Below are 25,313 nucleotides of genomic sequence, written 5' to 3' on the forward strand. Positions count from 1 at the left end.
CAGGAGTGTACAGACAAATATTGGTCACTAGGATGACAGAAGCTGTGCGGCATGTAGCAAAAGATGATTGAATATATGCAATCTGAATGAAATTACATATCTTAAAGGCAAGCTCAATGTGACCATGCCTGGAGACAAGTATTCAGTACCTCTGCCATTTATCCAACAGCTCTCAAAAGGTTAAATGTGTTGTAGTTTTCCCCACTGATGTCACGAAGGAGGCTGGCTTTACATTCATTTGATGCTTTCGACTTGCTTAAAAGTGGCTTCTATATAAGATTCAATCTCTTCGACTCTGAAGTTTGTGCAAGGAAGAAGGAAGAAGGAAGAAAAAGATGTGCAGCGATTTGCAGTTGCTCTTGATTTTTACCATTGCTGCTCCTATGATTGCCAGCTGTAAGTGTTTAATAGAGTGATCAATTTTTAACATTTAACAGGGCAACATCTTAAATTATATTACGATTTGTACTGCTAATTGTCTGACATTGGGGAATTCTAAAACCCCTCTTTTTCGCTGGGGAAACAGAACAGTGACACATTCCTGGAGTGAAAGCTGATTTAAGGTTTAATCTCTAATTACAATGCAGATTTTTTTCTCGGACTGAGGGGGAAATTTGATTAAAAGAGGAAGTGCCTTATGTACAAATATTGTTATTTTCACAATTAAGACTGGAATTCTTTTTCAAATATATATATATATATATATATGGTGGTTTAAGAATGCTTTTTGGATTTAGTGGGTTGCTGATATCATTGAGAATGTTTTTTTTTTAAATTCAGGATATTCCTCCCTCCTGTTATGTAACTGTCATTAAACTCACAGCATGTCTTGGCAGGTGTCATGCCAAGGAGCATTTTTAACAGTTCAAAGGTGTTGGTACTGCACTGTATTTAAACTGTGAGTTTCACAGCTCCAACTGTTGAAATACTCCAGTGTAAATTAGCTACAAATCAGATGACACTTACATCAACGTTAATTGTTAAATATAGCTTTCCGGGAGTTCAGACTTGTGGTCCCAAAGTACGGGCAGAATTTCCCCAAAATTTGGCAAAGTGTTGGTCCCGATGTGAAAAACACTGCGAATCCCACCGGTGCCATCAACGGGAAATCTCACAAAATATTGAGCCTCTTTGGAAATTTTTTTTTACCGCGTGAATCACGCATCGTTTGTAGTGGCCTCCTGTTGATTCGCTCGTTCCGGGGCAACTTAATGTCTGTAATCAGTGGGGAGCTTCAATATAGACGCCTCCTCAGCACGTGTTCCAGATCCATTAGAGGAGAAACCAGCACGGCGATTCGCAGAGGGAGCCAGACCAAACTCATGGATGGTGTGCAGCAGTGACGGGATGTCCTCTATCCCCGGTCACGCAGATGTCCTTCCAGCAAGGTCACCACCCTTGCCTGGGAGGCCATGGCAGCTCCAGTCAGTGCCAGCTCAGTGCAGAAGAGGATGGGGCAGCAGTGTTGCAAAATGGTGAATGACCTTCTTCACATGGCCAGGGTCGGTCCGCCACCTCCAGTCTCTCACTGCACCCCTCACACACCCCTCGCACCTCCAAGGTGATCTCTTACCCAGTCACCTCGCGGGTTGCCAACGCTTGTCTCAAGGTCTTCTTCCACCCCCCCCCCCAATCCCCAGGGTCTCCCCCAATATCTACTCTGCTCCTCACATCCCCGCTCCCACTCCAGTCCCACGCCTGCCACACCTCATCACCATCTGAACTGGCAGGATTCCCGCCGACACTCTCCCATCTGTCTCACTGCAGGACAAACCTGAGCACAATCGGTGCTCACACTCATTGTGAGCTCAGATGTCTCACCCGCTTTGAGGAACGAGCCCTTGAGCTGGCCAGGGAGGAGCAGGACCGAGTGTCAGGAAGGGATGACAGCATTCCCTCCTCGGACTGCAAGGCCGACTGGAGGAGTCCCAACACCTTCTGTCCAAGAAAAATGGTGCCGTCACTCCTACGCAATGAGACCAACACTGCGAAGGTGGCATCAGCAGTGGAGATCTTGGCACAGAACATGCACTCCTTGGCAGGGGATATCTGCTCTGTGGCGGGGGATATCTGCTCCTTGGCGGGGGATACATGCTCCATGCGGGGGATATCTGCTCCATGGCAGGGATATCTGCTCCATGGCGGGGATATCTGCTCCGTGGCGGGGATATCTGCTCTGTGGCGGGGGATATCTGCTCCATGGTGGGGGGTATCTGCTCTGTGGCGGGGGATATCTGCTCCATGGCGGGGGATATCTGCTCCATGGCAGGGATATCTGCTCCCTGGCGGGGATATCTGCTCCGTGGCGGGGATATCTGCTCCGTGGCGGGGATATCTGCTCCGTGGCGGGGGATATCTGCTCTGTGGTGGGGGATATATGCTCTATGGCGGGGGATATCTGCTCCATGGCGGGGGATATCTGCTCCATGGCGGGGATATCTGCTCCATGGCGGGGATATCTGCTCCATGTCGGGGATATCTGCTCCATGGTGGGGGGTATCTGCTCTGTGGCGGGGGATATCTGCTCCGTGGCGGGGATATCTGCTCCATGGCGGGGATATCTGCTCCATGGCGGGGGATATCTGGTCCATGGCGGGGATATCTGGTCCATGGCGGGGATATCTGCTCCATGGCGGGGGATATCTGCTCCATGGCGGGGGATATCTGCTCCATGGCGGGGATATCTGCTCCATGGCGGGGGATATCTGCTCCATGGCTGAGGGAATGACCTCCATGGCGGGGTATATCTGCTCCATGGCAGGGGATATCCGCTCCATGGCGGGGATATCTGCTCCATGGTGGGGATATCTGCTCCATGGCGGGGGATATCTGCTCCATGGCGGGGATATCTGCTCCATGGCGGGGATATCGGCACCATGGTGGGGGGTATCTGCTCTGTGGCGGGGGATATCTGCTCCATGGCGGGGGATATCTGCTCCATGGCAGGGATATCTGCTCCCTGGCGGGGATATCTGCTCCGTGGCGGGGATATCTGCTCCGTGGCGGGGATATCTGCTCCGTGGCGGGGGATATCTGCTCTGTGGTGGGGGATATATGCTCTATGGCGGGGGATATCTGCTCCATGGCGGGGGATATCTGCTCCATGGCGGGGATATCTGCTCCATGGCGGGGATATCTGCTCCATGGCGGGGATATCTGCTCCATGGCGGGGGATATCTGCTCCATGGCGGGGGATATCTGCTCCATGGCGGGGGATATCTGCTCCATGGCGGGGATATCTGCTCCATGGCGGGGGATATCGGCTCCATGGCGGGGATATCTGCTCCATGGCGGGGGATATCTGCTCCATGGCGGGGATATCTGCTCCATGGCGGGGGATATCTGCTCCATGGTGGGGGATATCTGCTCCATGGCGGGGATATCTGCTCCATGGCGGGGGATATCTGCTCCATGGCTGAGGGAATGACCTCCATGGCGGGGTATATCTGCTCCATGGCAGGGGATATCCGCTCCATGGCGGGGATATCTGCTCCATGGTGGGGATATCTGCTCCATGGCGGGGGATATCTGCTCCATGGCGGGGATATCTGCTCCATGGCGGGGGATATCTGCTCCATGGTGGGGTATCTGCTCCATGGCTGAGGGAATGACCTCCATGGCGGGGTATATCTGCTCCATGGCAGGGGATATCCGCTCCATGGCGGGGATATCTGCTCCGTGGCGGGGATATCTGCTCCGCGGCGGGGATATCTGCTCCGTGGCGGGGGATATCTGCTCTGTGGTGGGGGATATATGCTCTATGGCGGGGGATATCTGCTCCATGGCGGGGGATATCTGCTCCATGGCGGGGATATCTGCTCCATGGCGGGGATATCTGCTCCATGGCGGGGATATCTGCTCCGTGGCGGGGGATATCTGCTCTGTGGTGGGGGATATATGCTCTATGGCGGGGGATATCTGCTCCATGGCGGGGGATATCTGCTCCATGGCGGGGGATATCTGCTCCATGGCGGGGATATCTGCTCCATGGCGGGGATATCTGCTCCATGGCGGGGATATCTGCTCCATGGCGGGGATATCTGCTCCATGGCGGGGATATCGGCTCCATGGTGGGGATATCTGCTCCATGGCGGGGATATCTGCTCCATGGCGGGGGATATCCGCTCCATGGCGGGGGATAGCTACTCCATGGCGGGGATATCTGCTCCAGGGCGGGGGATATCTGCTCCATGGCGGGGGATATCTGCTCCATGGCTGAGGGAATGACCTCCATGGCGGGGGATATCTGCTCCATGGCGGGGATATCTGCTCCATGGCGGGGATACCTGCTCCATGGCGGGGGATATCTGCTCCATGGCGGGGGATATCTGCTCCATGGCGGGGGATATCTGCTCCATGGCGGGGATATCTGCTCCATGGCGGGGGATATCTGCTCCATGGCTGAGGGAATGACCTCCATGGCGGGGTATATCTGCTCCATGGCAGGGGATATCCGCTCCATGGCGGGAATATCTGCTCCATGGTGGGGATATCTGCTCCATGGCAGGGGATATCTGCTCCATGGCGGGGATATCTGCTCCATGGCGGGGGATATCTGCTCCATGGCGGGGTATCTGCTCCATGGCTGAGGGAATGACCTCCATGGCAGGGGATATCCGCTCCATGGCGGGGATATCTGCTCCATGGTGGGGATATCTGCTCCATGGCGGGGATATCTGCTCCATGGCGGGGATATCTGCTCCATGGCTGAGGGAATTACCTCCATGGTACAGGGCTTCAACAGCATGTTGCAGGCACTGGTGGAAATCCACGAGTGTCTGCACCAGAGGGCGACATGGCTTTTGGATCTCACTCCAGCTGTCCCTCCATTCCATAGAGGAGCCCAAGCCCCCCCTGGCACTCGAAGGAACAGGATCATCAGGAACGCAGCCCAGGACCCACCACCAAGGGGACTCTGGGAGTTTGCAGCCCATCTAATACCTGTGAGCGACACACCTCCAACCCAGCACAATGAGGAGGGTGTATTGCAACACCTGTGCTGCCTGAAAGTAGGCCAGGCCCCCAGGGGACAGCTGCCAAGGTCATCTCAGGCACCAGGGTGTGGAAGGCAGCCTCAACCTCAGCTGCGGATCCTGGAGATACACCGAGATGTAATGGGTGAGGAAGAGTAAGAATCTGTAGGCTCCCAGTGGTCATGGGTGAGCCGAGGCACTAGTTGGGGTAAGTCACCATTGTAATATCGGGCGGGATTCTCCGACCCGGCGGGCGGCGTGAATCCCGCCCCGCCACTCCAATGCCGGCTGCCGAATTCTCCGGCGCCAGCTTTCGGGTGCGGCGGGGATCCCGCCGCACCGGTCAGGGGCCGTTGGCAGCGCTCCCCGCATCCCCCCCGGCAATTCTCCGGGCCCCGATGGGCCGAGCGGCCACCCGTTTTCGGTCTGTACCGCCGGCGTGAAATAGACATGGTCTATCCCGGCGGGACCTGGCTTGGAGGGTGGCTAGCGGAGTCCTCGGGGGGGGGGGGGGGATCCGGCCTTGGGGGGGGGGGGGGCCCACGGTGTCCTGGCCCGTGATCGGGGCCCACCGATCTGCGGGCCGGCCTGTGCCGTGGGGGCACTCTTTCCCTCTGCACCGGCCTCTGTAGGGCTCCGCCATGGCCGGCGCGGAGAAGAAACCCCCCCTGCGCATGGGCAGGGATCACGCCGGCGGTTCTGCGCATGTGCCAACTCGCGCCGGCGCACGGCGGCCCTTCGGCAGTGGGTGCTCTCCCATTCCAGGTGGCGCCAGTTCTTGCAGCACCTGGCAAAGGTAGACCACCATCACCTGGGACAGATGGAGTCTTCTCTGGCACTGAATCTGCCACATCTACAAGTGGGATGTCTGATGTCGGAAGACCCTTTTCTGGTAGTGACACCTAGTAGGCTCCACCATCTGTTGTGCTGCTCCCAGAACAGCTACAGGCCCAGCCTGCCCCTCTCTGCAGGGCGCTGGCCCTGGTCACGTACAGCGGCACATTGATGTCTCTGCTGCTGCTCGATCGCTAGGGGTTGAATAGCCAACTCAAATGGCTCCATGATTCTCCAGAATCATACATTGAAAAGAAGGGAACACTAAAGTGAGCATTGAGGATTCCTGACAGAGCCTTGACCCTCAGCCCTCCACGCCTCTGGAACATTCACCCCTGCGCTTCTCCCTAGTGAGTGCCTCTCCACTAAGCCTCACACCCGCCCCTCTCACACTGTAGCCACCTCCCACAGTTGTTCCTCCCACCTCCACCTGGATGGAGCGCATGGATCCACAAGAGTTTCAACGGCACCTTACCCAACACTTCCAAAGGCTTAAGAACCTTTGCTCCAATCAGTGGCACTCATGTTTAGCTCTGCAGATTTCATTGGCACAATTGACAGTCAAGGAAAGGTGAAGTAGCATTTTGGGCAAATGACTGCCTCTTGTGGCAGAAGAGGCACAGCTGATTCGAGTGAAGCCTGCAATTAACATGATAAGCACACCCTCATTCTCCAAGATCACAGAGGCTGCAGAGTTGACAAGCCTTCCATCAGCCACAGCCATCCACCCCAACACTAATTCCTGACAGTCAAACTTCCCCGACAAATGGATTTGAACTTCCTCACAGTGCTGTCTGAGTGTGCGGTTCGGCTCATACTGCACCTGACCCCTCTCCAGTGAGAGGGTCTTCATGCCTCATGAGGCAGGGATGCAATCCATTCCTGAGAACCCCCACTCTGCGCTTACAGCCTGGCCTCCAGGCACCTCACAGTCGTCCCAGTGCAGACTGTCTGCATTCACCTCCCTCAGTGGCGATCTGGTCACAAACCCAGTGTAATAATTCCAGGAGGCACAAGACCAAACCGGTGTACTTTAAACTGAAAACAAGGCCGTTACTGCGGCTCACAAAACAATCATCCCAGCCCAGGACGATCGGGAACTGCCGGTCCGGATATGGGAGCTACATTTAAAGGTCTCACAAATACAATCCAGCTGGGTGGGTCTCTGCCCGCTCACCATGGGAACCCGTATTCTACAAAGCCCATCAGTCAGCGATTCCCCCATTGTCCTCGTGAGGGTTATCACACCCAGCAAGGAGGACACGGGAAGGGATGCCTGCCTGCCAGCCTCCAGACCCACTTGAAGCAAGGGGTGCCCGACATGAAGGGCAGGTAAGGCCTGCGGGTGACCCCTCCCCCTGAGATTGAGGGACTGAATCTCAGTTTTATGTAAGGCTGTTGTAGACGTCAGGCTGAATATTAATTGAGGGGGGGGGATGTCCCGGAGAGAGTGTTTGCGAATGACATGCTAATGTATTAAAATGACGTTCCCGGGCTGACTACGAGTAATCGGAAATTGCGATCTCACCGCAGAGATATGCGTTTTCCGATTCTCTCTGGACTGTGTGTCAGTGTCACCGTTCTCACTGACTGCTAACGCAGGCTCAAAATCGCCCCTTCTAGAACTTATTAGTTAAATCCCTTCCCCACCCATTGACTAAAAGTGACTTTCACCTCCCAAGGCTCCAATACAACATTTTGTTTCTTGTGAGCTGTCACAATTTAGCAGAAATTTGATTACTAGTACTTTAAACTCCTAAGAAATCAAATTGGCAGGGCAAACATAGTCAATGATGTGCAGGGCGTCACGGTGGCGCTGCTGTCTCAGGGCGCTGAGGACCCGGGTTCGATTGTGGCCCCAGGTCACTGTCCGTGTGGAGTTTGCACATTCTCCCCGTGCCTGCGTGGGTCTCACCCCCACAACACAAAGGTGTGCAGGGTAGGTGGACTGGCCACACTAAATTGCCCCTTAATTGGAAAAAAAGAATTGGGTAGTCCAAATTTATTTTTAAAAAGTCAATGATGTGCTAGTTCAAACTTAAGATATCAGTGCGTGACTAAGAAAACGACTTACATTTATGCCCTCAGGATGCCCCAAAGTACTTTACAGCCAATGTACTTTTGCAGTGTCGGCACTCTTGTAATGTAGGAAATGTAAAGAGGTCACATGTCAGAAGGTTGTGTTTTTGTGTCTCTGTTCAGTTAAACTGTTGAAAGTTTCTGACTTTCCTTTTCTCTGGTACAGATTGCTTTTTGGCAGCAGTAGGAAACAAGTGCTACATTCAACTGGATGTAGCAAAACTGTTACTTTGTCAAAAAAGTACTAGCTGACTAATTTAGCCCTTGACGTCTGGACCACATGTGCAACCATCAATGTGAAAATACTTCTCTGTCGGACAAACGTTCCAGAAAAAGGGTTGCAGTCATAAAGCATCAAAGATAGTCAATGAAAACTGAGAAAGCAAATGGATTATTCACACTGAGTAAAAAGCCGAATGTTAAAAGGCAACAGTGTGGTACACATTTGCTTTCTGAATCATGGGACTTCTCTGTCTCAAAGATGTAGTTGTGTAAGACGAATGTAGAATAATACAACAGCAGTGCACTGCACAAAGGGGTGGGAGGGTGCAGGTTCGATTTCTCTTGGATTGGGTGGTAACAGACAATAATTTTCTCTGTTCATTATTTGCGGTGAAGCCTTAAACATTTGTACCAAGGACTCCTATGTATTTCACTACATATCGCACAGAGGATACCTCCCTGATGTCACTGAGTTACAGCTCTGCTGTGAGTGGTGTGAAGCCAAGGTAATTTCCATGTCCACAGAGAGTGTGAAAGTCACTCTTAAAGTTAATTGACTACGGGCAGCACGGTGGCGTAGTGGTTAGCGCTGCTGCCTCACGGCGCCGAGGATCCGGGTTCGATATCGGCCCCGGGTCACTGTCCGTGTGGAGTTTGCACATTCTCCTCATGTCTGCGTGGGTCTCACCCCCACAACCCTAAAGATGTGCAGGGTAGGAGTATTGGGCATGCTGATTTGCCCCTTAATTGGACAAAAAATTGGGTACTCTAAATTTATTTTTAAAAAGTTAATTTAAAAAAAATCCTTTTTTTAAATTTAGTGTACCCAATTCATTTTTTCCAATTCAGGGGCAATTTAGCGTGGCCAACTCACCTAGCCTGCACGTCTTTGGGTTGTGGGGGTGAAACCCACGCAAGCACGGGGAGAATGTGCAAACTCCACACGGACAGTGACCCAGAGCCGGGATCGAACCTGGGACCTCTGCGCCGTGAGGCAGCAGTGCTAACCACTGCGCCACCGTGTTGCCCTTAAAAAAGTTAATTGAGTACAATTTCCAGCTGCCATTTACACAACATTGTTAAAGGCAGCCCCAGTGTATGCACATGTGTGCATTTTTCTTGATCTCTTTCCCGCTTCTTTATTTCTTTTCCCCCCCTCTCTCCTCGTTTGTAACATCCTACCACCCTGCGTGGTCCCCTTTTTCCTTGATTCTTCTCTTCTCATTACTTCTTCCTTTCCCTCCCTCCATTTCCCCTCTTTCCCTTTTCTTGCGCCAATTTTTACTCCCTCTCCCCCTCCCTGTTTCACCACCACAGCCGTCTCCTTTTTAAGCCCTTACCTCTTTTTACACTCTCCATTCTCCCCTCTCCTGCTCTTTCCCCCTCCAAAGCTTTTGACGGTTCATCTGTTTTTGTCCCTCTCCGGGAGGCACGGGCCTCTTGCTGGGTTAGTTTCAAGAGGCACTGCCAAACCTCGACTACCCAACCCAAATGTCAATTGTTACATGTGAAAATATTCAACAGAGCATTTGAGTGGGGAGTAGCGGTGTGTGGAGGGGAGAGAGAGAGGATGTGGTGAGGCAGAGAAATCGTAGGCCCAATCTCACCTCTGCAATGCCCACAAACATTGCAGGGTGGGGGGGGGGGGGGGGGGGGGGGGGTATACCTCCAGGGCCACTGAGGCTTATTGTAATGTGCCAACTGCCACTTTGGGTAAAATCAGATCGCTCAGCGCTGAGCATGAGTCAAATCTGGGATCCCATTTGTATGAATCTCAGTACCTCACTGAGCTGAGCATCTAAGTAATTGGGGGAACCACTTTCATTCCACTTATCTCCAGAATTCTTTTCTTTATTTAGAGCATCCAATTCTTTTTTTTCCAATTAAGAGGCAATTTAGTGTGGCCCAGTCCACCTACCCTGCACATCTTTGGGTTGTGGGGGTGAAACCCACGCAGACATGGGGAGAATGTGCAAACTCCACACGGACAGTGACCCAGGGTCAGGATCGAACCCGGGTCCTCAGCGCCGTGAGGCATCAGTGCTAACCCACTGCGCCACCATGCTGCCCTTATCTCCAGAAATAACAACTTTTTGCAGGTATCAGAATTAAAGAGTCTGGACTTCAGGGGCACGATTCTCCGCTCCCGTGCCGGTTGGGAGAATCGCCTGGGTCGCCAAATTTTCCCGCAACGCCGGACCGACGCCCTCCTGCGATTCACAGAAGCGGCCAGACCGGCACAATCGCATTTTGCTTGCCACGGTACAGTGAATCGCCCGAGACAGCCAAAATGGCGATTCACCGGTACCCCCGCGATTTTCCGGCCCAGATGGGCCGAGCGGCCTGCCCAAAACAGCGGGTTCCCCCCGGCGCCGTCCACACCTGGTCGCTGCCGGCGGGAACAGCGCGGGAACGCTGGGGGCGGTGGCCTGCGGGGGGGGGGGGCGAGGTGGGATCCTGCACCGGGGGGGGGGCCTCAAGTGGGGTGCGGCCCGCGATCGGTGCCCACCGATCGTCGGGCCGGCCTCTCTGAAGGAGGACCGCCTTTCTTCCGCAGCCCCGCAAGATCCATCCGACATCTTCTTGCGGGGCGGACTCGGAGAGGACGGCAATCACGCATGTGCGGGTGAAGCCAGTTATGCGGCGCCGGCCGCGTCATGTATGCGGCGCCGCCTTTACTCGGTGCCAAGGCCTGGCGCACGTAAATGACGCGGCGCCGCTCCTAGCCCATTATCGGGCCCTGAATCGGTCGGGATAGGAGCCGTTTCGCGCCATCATGAACCTCAACGTCGTTCACGACGGCGCGAAAACTCTGCCTCCATTTCGGAGAATCCCGCCCCATAAGTTCACCGTACTAATTGTCTTGTAAGTTTGGAATGCTACCGTTGCCTTTAAGAGTTAAAAATAAAATTGGAATTCATTGCCAATGAAGAGTGAAGTGATAATTGGATACAGTGTCAGAAACTACCATTAGCACATTAGAAAGGTGTACAAAAATCAAGCTACAATCAGCACATATTAATAAAGTGCAGAAAGTCTTTAGAAATTTCTCGAAGAATATAGTGAGAAAGAAAGTCGAGTTAGCTGCCTGTAATCTCCCTACTTTTGGAGACATTTTAAAACCTCCATTTAATGAGACAGTAAATAAAATCAAACTCGCATTCAGCTGGTGTGTGTCCAGTTAAATCTAATCATCTTTCGGCGGCACGGTGGTGGTGCAGTGGTTAGCACTGCTGCCTCACGGCGCCGAGGACCCGGGTTCGATCCCGGCCCCGGTCACTGTCCGTGTGGAGTTTGCACATTCTCCCCGTGTCTGCGTGGGTCTCACCCCGCAACCCAAAGATGTGCAGGGTAGGTGGATTGGCCACGCTAAAATTGCCCCTTAATTGGAAAAAAAAAGAATTGGGTACTTTAAATTACAAAAAAATCTAATCATCTTTCCCATTCCTGAAATAGTCCCATTGCCAACTGTATGAATGTCAATTTTAAAGCTTTGTGAGTTCAAAATTTTAGACACATGTGACAAAATTACTCATGGTATCACTGGAGCAGCCTCAAGTTGGAGTGATTTTGGTAGTATTTCATTTTGTGGTTATTAAAAACAAGCTGCTCCAGGAGACTTGGCAAATATAAATGGCGAACGGTCCAAATTTAATATATAGGCTGTGTGTTACGTATTCAACTCCAGCATGGAAAATAATGATGTCGGACAAAAAGCTTGAAACCAACCTGACTTTGCAGCTTTTGTGGACAATAATCTACCAGCTTTTCTGGAGCTAACGGCTAAATGTGAAATATAATGGAATAAGTGTGTAAAAAAAGGGTACAAACTTACTTGGTATTTGGTTTGAGGGCCTCACTAACCTCCTTTCAACAGGCAGGGATTAGGTTCCTCAGCTCACTGTCACATGAAGGAGTTTGAAGATTTTGGGAGGCGTGTGATATGGATGTTCTCTCAGTAGGGATCGCACTGAATCACAATGTGTGGAGGTGAAATCTGTCACATGCCTCAAACCAAGCAGCCTGATGCTTCTTCAGGCAAAAATTCTGAACACGCAAACCGTGGGAACCAACGTCCGTAGAGCCGAGAAAGAATGAAAATAATCATTTGCTAAGGCAGAACATTTTCAAATTAAAATAAACCATGGGTCACGTCATCAAAACGAGCAACATTTGGATTATGTGTGTTAAAGTGCAGAAAGTCTTTTAACATTTCTCGAAGAATATAGTGAGGAAGTGTGTGGGGGTGGGTGAATTTCAGTAAGACTTTCTTTGCCTCTTGTTTCAGTTTGTTATAAACTAATTGAAAGCGATCAAATTAAAAAATAAATAAATTTAGAGTACCCAATTCATTTTTTCCAATTAAGGGGCAATTTAGCGTGGCCAATCCACCTACCCTGCACATCTTTGGGTTGTGGGGGCGAAACCCATGCAGACACGGGGAGAATGTGCAAACTCCACACGGACAGTGACCCAGAGCCGGGATCGAACCTGGGACCTTGGCGCCGTGAGACTGCAGTGCTAGCCACTGTGTCACCGTGCTGCCCTATTGATAGCGATCAATTGCTATCATTAATCAACAATTCCATGATTGTTGGATTGTATGATTACCAGGATGGTTTTTAAAAATAAATTTAGAGTACCCAATTCTTTTTTTTCCAATTAAGGGGCAACTTAGCGTGGCCAGTCCACCTACTCTGCACATCTTTGGGTTGTGAGGGTGAGACCCACGCAGACACGGGGAGAATGTTCAAACTCCACACGGACAGTGATCCAGAGCGGGGATCGAACCCGGGTCCTCGGTGCCGTGAGGCAGCAGTGCTAACCACTGCGCCAATGTGCCGCCCAACCATGATGGTAGAAGGCAAACATAATGGACCTGGGTCTTTTTCCTCTAAGTTAAATTGTAAAGTAGAGCAATACAGAATACTGTACTTGAATGCCTATTTGTGGTTTGGTCTTTTGCTAGGGTCTCCTAACGATGGACACAGAAGGAACAAAGAGAACTCTTCTCCTAGTCGGTTGACTGGCTACAAGTCCTGGAATTCTGACCTTTATCCCATTTGGAAGGCTGGGGACTCCAGGTGGCATGATTGTTGGAAAGGTGAGAATGTGCGACTTGAGCATCTGCTGATTATCTCAGAATTATACTGATTCGTGAAAATTAGTAGATACTAGGATACTCAGGTGAAGTTTGCCTGAACACATCAGAATTTCAGGATTTATTCCCTCCGTTTTGGGCCTGGTGGAACCCAGTGTAATTCTGTGCACAACAGAATTCCTCTAATCCTAAATCAAACCAAGCCTTATCAGTCTGCAAGAAAAGCACAAAACATACTTTATTTCACTTCATTTCTCCTTTTGGACTCCCCATTGCATTTTTCATGCACAGCACCCCATCCCATTCAATGGGTAGATTGGTTGTTCCATCCCTCAATCCCTCCACCATTGCTATTTGAATTCCCCTTTCCTTTGTGCATCCTCTTCCCGCTTTCCCTGTCACTGTCACTCTTCCCCATCTCTGTAGCCTTCTCCAGTCCCACAACCATCCAAGAACTCCTGCATTCCTGCGACTCTAACCTCTTGTGCAGCCTCACTCCCTTCACACCATAACTGATGGTTGTGCCACCAGATGTTTCGGCCCTAAGCTCTGGAATTCCTCTCTCACCCTCCCTGCCTCTTTGCATCTCCTTAAAACCAGGATTTGGTCATCTCTCCTAATATCTCCCTTATGTGGCTTGGTGGCAAGGTTAGTCTGATAATGTTCCTGTGAAGTCCATTGGGACATTTTACTGCGTTAAAGGTACGATACAAATGCAAGTTGTTGATATCACACTAATAGATCTTGATGTTCTGATTTAGGTTTAAATATCAATGAGGTAACAGCAGTTAAAAACACCCCTTCCCAACCTGTCAATAAATTTCAAAAAGGACAAACCAGTAAATAGGAAACACAAAAACAAATAAGAATACCCCTCGGTTGCCAGGGGTTTAGGAATTCAGGAATTCAGCCACAGTTGGTGCCCCACATTCTCTATTGGTGATGTTACATTGACAGTACTACCTACTGCTGCAGTAGCTTTGGACTCCTCAGACCAGGCACTATTTTTAAGAAACAATAGATCCCGAGAAGATTTGTACATTTTTACTGTCAAGTTTCTATGTTGGCTTAGACATTACCTTGTAGCTGCAGCTTCTCCCTTATCTGCGTTCTTATGCATCAGAGGGGAATTAAGTTCATTTTTAAGTATGCAAACAGTTTCAAGATCAGTTTGTCCTCTCTAACAACAAGATGTTGAACTTAATCCATTGTTGTTATTTATCTTCCCATGCCTAATGGTATATATCTGTTCCCATACTGAGGTTGTTCCTGGAACAGGTCGCTAGCCTGTCACCAGAGACTTATAGCTTGAGGGGCACCACTCCACATCAGGCTGACCAGGAGTCTCTCCCACTTTTATCGCCTGCATTGGCATGTTGGAAAGATTTTGCAGGTTGATATCAAACCTATTTGGCTGCATTATGAATGCAGGTTCCTTGGCCATCAAGTCCTGGGGTGGGACCCAGAGCTTCTGGTTCAGAGGCAGGGATGTTACCCACAAGACCACCCCATTAACCCATGCACAATCCCTAAAATTAGTTCTGAAGCTGCCAAATTGGATACTGATATTTAGTTAATTTCTTGAGCATTTGCTGTAACTGTCTTGAACTCACGGATTGACAGTATCACGAACATTAAGATCCATTCTGTTTGCATTAAGTCTGAACAGTTACTTCTTGGTCTAGAGATAAGGAACCCGGGTCTGTGGTCATCTTACAGGTCCACCTTTTAATAACTTAAATGCTTAAGTGCTGCACACTCAGATTTTTTTTCTCATTCACAGGAGGACCAATTTCACTTGACGTTAACAATGATGCCCCCACCTTAACTGGTGCTAAAGCCACATTCTACATTAACCTGAAATTCCCACAGAATCAGACCATCCAGTCTGATGGAGAGATTGTTTGGGCTGAAAACTGTACTTTGAATGGTAAGGATGAAAAGGGTGATACTCTTTCACCAAGGAGCTGATGGTGACCAGCAGCATTTCAAACATTGACCGGATTTGGAACGGCTTAGCTATTCAGAATGATGTGAGGGCAGGTTGCTTAGACTAGGCTTGTGTTCCCTTGAGTACAAAAAATTAAGGGGTAAAACCCAAAGTGCGGGAAACCACCAAGTTTAAAAATAGTCAGAGATCGGTAGCACTGCTGCTTCACAGCGCCAGGGTCCCAGGTTCGATTCCCGGCTTGAGTCACTGTCTGTGCGGGGTCTGCACGTTCTTCCCGTGACTGTGTGGGTTTCCTCCGGGTGCTCCGGTTTCCTCCCACAGTCCGAAGACAAGCAGGTTAGGTGGACTGGCCATGCTAAATTGCTCTGTGGTATCCACATTCAAAAAGTTAGGTGGGGTTGCTGGGTTACGGCGATAGGGTGGAGGTGTGGCGCTCTTTCAGGGGCCGGTATAGACTCGATGGGCCGAATGGCCTCCTTCTGCACTGTAAATTCCTTGAAATCACAAAGCAAACAGCAATATGGGGATTCATTGTGGGTTGCAGATTGTAGGTGGGAAGAATGGCTGAAGTGCAGTGTTGCCAGAATGATACGAGAGCTAACCGTGATACGAGAGCTAAACGTGAATACATGGCCAGACTATGCGAGGTCACATAGTCTAGCCATGTATTCCAAGACGTATAGAAGGAATTGAGAGGTGATGTAATTGAGGCATTTAACATGATTTAAGCATCTGATAGGGTGGATCGAGATTTACTCTGGTGTGGGGAGTCCAGAAAAGGGCAGAAACGTAAAATTAGAGCGAGGCTGGTCAGGGGTGATGTCTGGAAGCACTTTTTGCACAGAAATCTGGAAAATTCTCCCTGAAAAGGTTTTTTGAGGCCGTTGGTCAATTGAAAATGTCAAAACCAAGATTTATATACAGGCAAGAGTATAAAATGGAATCAAAGCTGGCAAACGCAGTAAACATACAGACCATAAGTCATAGGAGCAGAATTAGGCCACTCGGCCCATCAAATCTGCTCCACCATTCAATCAAGGCTGATATGTTTCTCATCCCCATTCTCCTGCCTTCTCCCCATAACCCCTGATCCCCTTATTAATCAAGAACCTAGCTATCTCTGTCTTAAAGACACTCAATGATTTGGCCTCCGCAGCCTTCTGCGGCAAAGAGTTCCACAGATTCACCACCCTCTGGCTGAAGAAATTCCTCCTCATCTCTGTTTTAAAGGATCGTCCCTTCAGTCTGAGGCTGTGCCCTCTGCTTCTAGTTTTTCCTACAAGTGGAAACATCCTCTACACATCCACTCTATCCAGGCTGTGCAGTATTCTGCAAGTTTCAATACGATCCCCCCTCATCCTTCTAAACTCCAACGAGTACAGACCCAGAGTCCTCAACCGCTCCTCATATGACAAGCTGTTCATTCCAGATAATGGAATGGCAGAGTAGGGTCAAGGGGCTGACTGTTATACTCCTGTTCCTATATTCCTATTTGCTTTAAATGCTATTGCACCAAGTTTTTGAATACTTCAGCATATTCTAAATCACAAGAATACATAATTCAGCCGTAAAACCGCCCCATTTGAGAGTGCAAAGTCTACCTTTTAAATTAGAGTTATCTCAAGTTCGTATTTCAAAGTTTGAATTGTCTTTTCTGTATGCTAATGTTTTTTCAAGATTTTACTCACCAATTAAATGGGAAGTGAGTTACAAGCAGAAGAGTTACATGGCCTGCACATTCTCCCCCACGTGGTCTCACACCCACAACCCAAAGATGTGCAGGGTAGGTGGATTGGCCACGCTAAATTGCCCCTTAATTGGAAAAAAAAGAAGAATTACATGGACATCCAGAACATTTAGTTCCCAATCTGTTATTTAGCTGCTGGCCACATAAAGGTTAAGTATTTTATTTCTGTGGAATAAAGCTATCTGTTCAAATATATCTCTGAGACACTAAGGACTAAACTCCCAATTTCAAGGATTACATGCCAACTGTAAATTCTATGATTCCAAGAAGTGTAGTGTGGCTATAGTTCTTTTTTTTAAAATGCATTTTGTTCAAACTTGTATCAAAGTAGGTTACAACAAATAAATACCCCTGGAAACATTCTTCCCAACAATCAACTATACAGTTTGTACAGATTTTTCTCCTTTTTCACCCACCCCCTCCTCCCCATCACCAACTCCCCCACCCCCCCTGCGACTAACAGCTCCTCAAACACGGTCACAAACATCTCCCACCTTTTCTCAAACTCCCCTGCTGATCCCCTTAACTCATACTTTATCCTCTCTAACCACAGGAAGTCATACAGGTCACCCAACCATGCTGCTACCCCCAGTGGCGATGCCGACCGCCACTCCAGCAAAATTTGTCGCCGTGCAATCAGAGAGGCGAAGGCCACGACATCGGCCTTCCTCCTCTCCATGAGCTCCGGCTTCTCTGAAACCCTAAATATCACCACCAAAGGGTCCGGGTCCACTCCCTCCTCCACTACCCTGGCTAAGACCGGGAACACTCCTGCCCAGAATCTTCCCAATTTTTCACAACCCCATAACATGTGCGCATGATTCGCTGGCCCCCGCCCACACCTCTCACACTCATCTGCTACTCCCTGAAAGAACCCACTCATTCTCGCCCGAGTCATATGCACCCTGTGCACCACCTTAAACTGTATCAGGCTCATCCTTGCACAAGAGGAGATCCCGTTTACCCTTCGCAGTGCCTCACTCCATACTCCCCAATTGATCTCCATTCCCAACTCCGCTTCCCATTTCTCCTTGATCTTCACCACCCACTCGCCTCCCTGCTCCCCCAGCCACTTATAGATATCCCCAATTCTTCCCCCCCCTTCCACATCCGGAAGCAGCAGTCGCTCCAGCAGGGTGTATCCCGACAACCTAGGGAACCCCTTCCAGACCTTTCGTGCAAAGTCCCTAACCTGTAGATACCTGAACTCACTACCCCTCGGCAGCTCTACCCTCTCCCTTAGCTCCTCCAGACTGGCGAACCCTTCCTCCAAATACAAATCCCTCACTTTGACCAGCCCCACTTCCCTCCACCTCCTGTATTCACTATCCATCCCCCCCGGCTCAAACCCATGATTCTCGCACAGCAGCGTTAGCACCGACATCCCTTCCACCCTAAAATGCCTCCTCAGCTGATTCCATATCTTCACCGTGGACTGCACCACTGGGCTCCCTGAATACCTACTCGTCACCATAGCCACCAAACTAGACCCTTTACAAGATTCCCCTTCAATCCTAACCCACTCTACCCCTTGTCCTTCCCACCACCGCCGCACCTTGGCCACATTCGCCGCCCAATAATAATGAAGCAAGTTTGGCAACGCCAACCCCCCCTGCTGCCTCTGTAGCAGGGGTGGATATAGTTCTTATCAACTCAGCTCAAGCAGCTAGGATTTTCTGCTTCAGTGTTCCTGCTGCACATGAGGAATGTGTTTCAGGAAATTCCATCCCCTCCCCAGCTTGTGATTTTCAGGCTATTGAAACAAATGGTTGGAAAAGCATGGGCTGGAAATTTCCTGCAATGCATTCCTTGTGTGCGTCAGGAGTGCTGATGTGGAAAACATCATTCATTGTATGAGCATATCATTTCTGGTGCTATCTTATGTGTATGAACTTGCCTATTTGTATCCTACAGGTACTCACGTAACAGCTGGTGAGTCAGTGTACCCCAATGATACATGGCAGAATGGCGATGAGCTGTTTCCAGATGGAAGATCCATTCCAAGGATTGCTAAGAAGAAAGGATCCAAATTTATCTTTGTGTGGCAAACACTGGGTATATGAATGAATTAACTGACTTGGCTTTTTTATGGGCGGCACGGTAGCACAGTGGTTAGCACAATTGCTTCACAGCTCCAGAGTCCCAGGTTCAATTCCCGGCTTGGGTCACTGTCTGTGCGGAGTCTGCACGTTCTCCCCGTGTGTGCGTGGGTTTCCTCCGGGTGCTCCGGTTTCCTCCCACAGTCCAAAGATGTGCAGGTTAGGTGGATTGGCCATGATAAATTACCCTTAGTGTCCAAAATTGCCCTTAGTGTTGGGTGGGGTTACTGGGTTGTGGGGATAGGGTGGGGGTGAGGGGGTGGCGATAGGGTAGGGTGCTCTTTCCAAGAGCCAGTGCAGACTCGATGGGCCGAATGGCCTCCTTCTGCACTGTAAATTCTATGATTCTATGATTCTAGAAGGAATTATCCCAAATCTTCATTTCTGTAATATAACAGGGCAGCAAGGACGGTTGGGATTTGAGATGAACTCTGCATGTGTAGCGCAGTGAAGCTGAGGCTAGGTTATTTATCACAGGATTTCTAATCAATCACGAGGCTGATAATTGTTTGGCTATGTAAATGGCTTTTGATAAAGGAAACTTGTTGCAAGTTTCACTGGGAAGGTGGAAAGAATGAACTGCTCCAGATCTTTGATGTATGGTGTGTCAGAAGGAATTGATGTATTACCATAAGACCATAAGACATAGGAGTGGAAGTAAGGCCATTCGGCCCATCATTCAATCATGGCTGATTTCAACTCCATTTACCCGCTCTCTCTCCATAGCCCTTTATTCCTCGAGAAATCAAGAATTTATCAACTTCTGTCTTAAAGACACTCAACGTCCCGGCCTCCACCACCCTCTGTGGCAATGAATTCCACAGACCCACCACTCTCTGGCTGAAGAAATTTCTCCTCATCTCTGTTCTAAAGTGACTCCCTTTTATTCTAAGGCTGTGCCCCCAGGTCCTAGTCTCCCCTGCTAATGGAAACAACTTCCCTACGTCCACCCTATCTAAGCCATTCAGTATCTTGTAAGTTTCTATTAGATCTCCCCTCAACCTCCTAAACCCCAATGAATATAATCCCAGGATCCTCAGACGTTAATCGTATGTTAGGCCTACCATTCCTGGGATCATCCGTGTGAATCTCCGCTGGACCCGCTCCAGTGCCAGTATGTCCTTCCTGAGGTGTGGGGCCCAAAATTGCTCACAGTATTCTAAATGGGGCCTAACTAATGCTTTATAAAGCTTCAGAAGTACATCCCTGCTTTTATATTCCAAGCCTCTTGAGATGAATGACAACATTGCATTTGCTTTCTTAATTACGGACTCAACCTGCAAGTTTACCTTCAGAGAATCCTGGACTAGGACTCCCAAGTCCCTTTGCACTTCAGCATTATGAATTTTGTCACCGTTTAGAAAATAGTCCGCGCCTCTATTCTTTTTTCCAAAGTGCAAGACCTCGCACTTGCCCACGTTGAATTTCATCAGCCATTTCTTGGACCACTCTCCTAAACTGTCTAAATCTTTCTGAAACCTCCCCACCTCCTCCATACTACCTGCTCCTCCACCTATTAGTTGTTTTTTAACTTGCCTTTCAGGGAAGTACCAACAGGTCGTGGATGGTCCGTCCTCTCTGGTGATTGTTGACTCAGCAGATGCCCCCTTAGGTTCTTATTCCATGGAGGTAACAGTGTATCATTATCGTGGACGTCAAAAATTCATTCCAATTGGAAAAGCTAATTCACAGTTTACAATCACAGGTAAGAGGCTGGATTGGATACTGAAACTATTTGACAAAGTATGTGGTTGATTTATATTTGAAAGTTAGCTGTTGGAAATTCAATATTGACACACATTGATGTTCAACCATAGAAGCCCCTGAATATTTATTTAGACATACAGTGGGAAGTATTCAAAGGTGTATTTGGTGCAATACCAAACCAGTACATGCCCCTAAAAGGCAATGACTCTGTTTATGCACTTAACCAACCGTGGTCATAGAAGTAAGAGACATGGAAAAGTGGAAATCTAGCAAACTAAATCCAGAATGCACACCGCCTAAATGGACAAGGGCAGCAGGTGAATGAGAAAAAGTTATCACGAGTCAGCTTCCAAGTTTCACAACATCCCAACCTGGAAATATATTGCAATTTCTTTGTCACTGGTTAACATCCTACAACTCCCCAACGAACAGCATTGTGATATGCCTTCATAGAAAATGGAGGGGTTTAAGAAGAAGGCTCTGGTCTGATCTGGGGCTGGTTTAGCACACTGGGCTAAATCGCTGGCTTTTAAAGCAGACCAAGGCAGGCCAGCAGCACGGTTCAATTCCCGTACCAGCCTCCCCGAACAGGCGCCGGAATGTGGCGACGAAGGGCTTTTCACAGTAACGTCATTTGAAGCCTACTTGTGACAATAAGCGATTTCTTCTTCTTCTCGAGAGGAACTAGGGATTGGCAATAAATGCTGGCCTATACGTGAGAAGCGCAGTGGTTAGCACTGGGACTACGGCGCTGAGGACCCGGGTTCGATCCCGGACCCGGGTCACTCTCCGTGTGGAGTTTGCACATTCTCCCCGTGTCTGCGTGGGCCTCACCCCCTCAACCCAAAAAGATGTGCAGGGTAGGTGAATTGGCCACGCTAAATTGCCCCTTAATTGGGAAAATAAAATAATTAGATGTTCAAAAACATTTTTTTTTTAAAAATGCCGGCCTTTACAATAAAGCCCCTCTCCCCCACTCCGAGAATAATTTTTTAAAAAAGAGTAGGATAGCTACAAAAACAAGAAGGATGCAGAGAAAGTAATGTGGCACAAAATGAATATGGGTAAAAAACACTTGCAAGGGATATCAAAGTTAACCGCAAATGTTTTCATAAATATATTGAGAGAAATAATGATAAAGGGGATTTATGGGTCCTTTAAAGATGATGCAGGCACGATGAGAATGGACAATGAAGAAATGGCAAACTTGTTAAATGAGTACTTAGTAACCCGAGTGCACAGTAAAGGAAGAGGACAGATACCAGCAGTGCAAGGGATCCTAAAAAAATAAGTTACAGGGGGCAGCACGGTGGCGCAGTGGTTAGCACAACTGCCTCGGCAGTTGCTCTGGGCCACTGTCCATGTGCAGTTTGCACATTCTCCCCGTGTCTGCGTAGGTTTCGCCCCCACAACCCAATGATGTGCAGGGTAGGTGGATTGGCCACGCTAAATTGCCCCCGCTAAATTGCTCCTTAAATAATAAAAGACATTTAAAAAAAAAGTTAAAGGAAAAAAACCTCATGGATTTAACAGAAAGTTTAAAAAGGGAATGGAGAAAATAATAGGAGAGATAAATGAGATAAATTTCCAAGACTGTAGGCGCCCCCCCCCCCCCCTTTACCCCCAACCCCCAGCGTGTTCTCCATCAGAGGAGGCAGCTCGCCATTTAGCCACTAGCGAGATCGTCCGGTCTTGCCGATGTCTACAGCATTTTGCGTGGCTCGCCCACTCGGCCACCAGGGAACCCACCTCGGGGTGGTCACTTTTGGCACGACTGGAAGATCCCACCAGAGGAAGGGCAGGAAAATCCTGCCCCTACTATTTCTACCCCATAAATTAGAAGAAGTTGGTGAGATTTGCATAGTCAAAGTGCTTCCAAAGTGAATTGTGCTTTTAGAATTGGAAAATTGCAAATGTCATTCCATAACTCTTTACTTTTTAACAATAAATTTAGAGTACCCAATTATTTTTTTTCCAATTTAGGGGCAATTTAGCGTGACTAATCCACCTACCCTACACCTCTTTGGGTTGTGGGGGTGAAACCCACGCAAACACAGGGAGAATGTGCAAACTACACATGGATAGTGACCCAGGGCCGGGATCGAACCTGGGACCTCAGTGCCGTGAGGCGGCAGTGCTAACCACTGCACCACCGTGCCACCCCATAACTTAAGAGGGAGGGAGAAACCAAGTAACTATAGACGTGTCAGTTGCAGGGAAGTTTCTGAAATCCATCACCAGATACAGAGTGACTGAGCGTTTGGACAAGTATAAACTGATCAAAGAAAGTCACCATGGATTTGTGAAGGGTATGTCATGTCTGACTAATCTAGTTGAACTTTGTGAAGAGGTTATCAGTAGGGTGGGTAGGCAAGTGTCCCTGAATGTTTGTTACATGGGCATCGCAAAGGCATTTGATAAGGTTCTGCACAAGCGATCAGAAAAAAATAAATGCGCAGAGTTGTGAGTTCCTCTGTGAAACGGGTGAGTAATTGGTTGCAAGGTGGAGAGAGTAGGAGGTATCAAGGGAATTGGTGGGATGTGACAAATAATGTTCCCAGAGATCTAGATTGGTGTCTCATATTTTCACCACACTTACAGATTTAACAGATTCAAAAGCGGGTTAAATTATGAGGACCGACCTTGAATTTAAAAGGTTTAGCAGTGTTCCAATTGAGGTAATTAAAATGACAAAGGAATTTGGTAGGCCAAATTATTTCCTCTGGTGGAGGAATTAAGAATGAGAGGGCATAATTTTATATTCAGGAGTCAAATCAGGAAGCACTTTTTCACACAAAGGTCAACTGAAGAATGACCTTGTGTGCATGGTTTTTGATACTGTGTGCTCCGAACAAACAAAGGAGCTCTTATACTGCTGATAAGCTGGCTGGAAGTAAAAATGGTGTGAGATGCCTCCTATTCTCCTGCTGCCTGACTGACGATTAAGATTCTGGCCAACCAGTTCATACAAACCCGGAATTAGAAAAGAAAATTAGAAGCAAAGAACACACAGTATTGGAATACAATAATTTACTTAAACTTAGAGTTCTTGTTTCAGAATAATAAAAAACATTGCCAGTCTGGTGCCTGTGATGTTATACTTGTACCAATGTTTGTGACACAAGGTAATTTATATATGAACATGGCTATTCGTGGAATATTCAACTCTGTTCCATGGGGCAGCACTGTAGCACAGTGGTTAGCACAGTTGCTTCACAGCTCCAGGGTCACAAGTTCGATTCCCGGCTTGGGTCACCTTCTGTGCGGAGTCTGCACGTTCTCCCCGTGTCTGCGTGGGTTTCCTCCGGGTGCTCCGGTTTCCTCCCACAGTCCAAAGATTTGCAGGTTAGGTGGATTGGCCACGCTAAATTGCCCCATAGTGTCCAAAAAGGCGAGGTGGGTTACTGGGTTACAGGGCTAGGGTGGTGGCATGGGCTTAAGTGGGTGCTCTTTCCAAGTGCTGGTGCAGACTTGATGGGCTGAATGGCCTCCTTCTGCACTGTAAATTCTATGATTCTATGACCTGATGAGCTAAACTGCATTAAGAGCAGGCAGTTCTGAAACATATAAATACCCAAGATCCCACTGTGATCTTTAAACTGTTTCCTTGGGGAAATGCACAGCAGACAGTCCTGGTAGATTTAAGTTGAACACTGCAAACCAGTCATATAAGTCGGCTGTTATACAAGCTAGCAGCCTGTAGGATTCTGTCTCCTTTCATTTCATTTATGCCAACCACTTTGCCATCACTCTCAATCCAATCTTGGATGAGGTTAACCAAATCCCAAATCCATCCTGAAGCTGGAAGAAATATTTGTCCCTTTTAAATGTCGGCATTCTTGTTTGTATCCGCTGACCAGATTTCCCGTTTCCCAAATTAGACTTGTTCCCTGCACAAGGTTAAAGTTTCATGGTCAGTTATGAATAATTATTCAAACAAACGGAAATGGAAAACTGGGAGTTGTCAATTCTCTGATTAATCCGGCAATGCTGCAAAAAGCCTCAATTGCACTGATAGTGGAAAATCAGCCTTTATGCTTTCATCAGGAAAGTAGGCCAAATCAAGGGCGGGATTCTCTGATCCTGAGGCTAAGTGTTGATGCCGTCGGGAGCGAATCACGCGACACCGGTCCGCCGAACTCGCGCCGGTCGCAGCGCGCATGCGCAGACCCACGGCGCCCATTTGATGCCGGTGTCGGCAGCTGGAGCAGCGTGGGTCGCTCCAGTGCCGTGCTGGCCCCCTGTAGTGGTCAGAATCGTTGCTCTTGGGGGAATGTGAAACGCGACGGTGTTTACGACGGCATCAACACTTAGCCTCAGGATCAGAGAATCCCGCCCCATGTTCTTTGACACTGAGAATGTGGATTCTTCACAAAGAATCATCTTTCTTTTGGGATGTATGTGTATGAACAAAGAACAATACAGCTCAGGAACAGGCCCTTCGGCCCTCCAAGGCTGCACCGGTCATGATACCACCCTTGGCCAAACCCCTCAGCACTTCCTTGTGCTGTATCCCTCTATACCCATCATATCCATGTGTTTGTCAAGATGCCTTTTGAACAGCGTTAATATATCTGCTTCCACAATCTCCCCTGGCAAC

General features: G+C 48.9%; 1 protein-coding gene across 1 annotated transcript in view; it reads left to right on the forward strand.

Moving 5' to 3' along the window:
* The first annotated feature begins 267 nt into the window (after positions 1-267).
* The window catches only part of pmela (premelanosome protein a), a 39,394-nt gene continuing 14,348 nt past the window's right edge, over positions 268-25,313 (forward strand). The window contains exons 1-5 of the mRNA XM_072493883.1: positions 268-396; positions 13,078-13,212; positions 14,993-15,139; positions 18,822-18,962; positions 20,550-20,711. Coding sequence (XP_072349984.1) covers positions 336-396; positions 13,078-13,212; positions 14,993-15,139; positions 18,822-18,962; positions 20,550-20,711 — 646 coding nt within the window. The 5' untranslated portion in view covers positions 268-335. The remainder of the gene's footprint in view (positions 397-13,077; positions 13,213-14,992; positions 15,140-18,821; positions 18,963-20,549; positions 20,712-25,313) is intronic.

The sequence above is a fragment of the Scyliorhinus torazame genome, chromosome X (assembly GCF_047496885.1).
Source record: "Scyliorhinus torazame isolate Kashiwa2021f chromosome X, sScyTor2.1, whole genome shotgun sequence".
Lineage (NCBI taxonomy): Eukaryota > Metazoa > Chordata > Chondrichthyes > Carcharhiniformes > Scyliorhinidae > Scyliorhinus > Scyliorhinus torazame.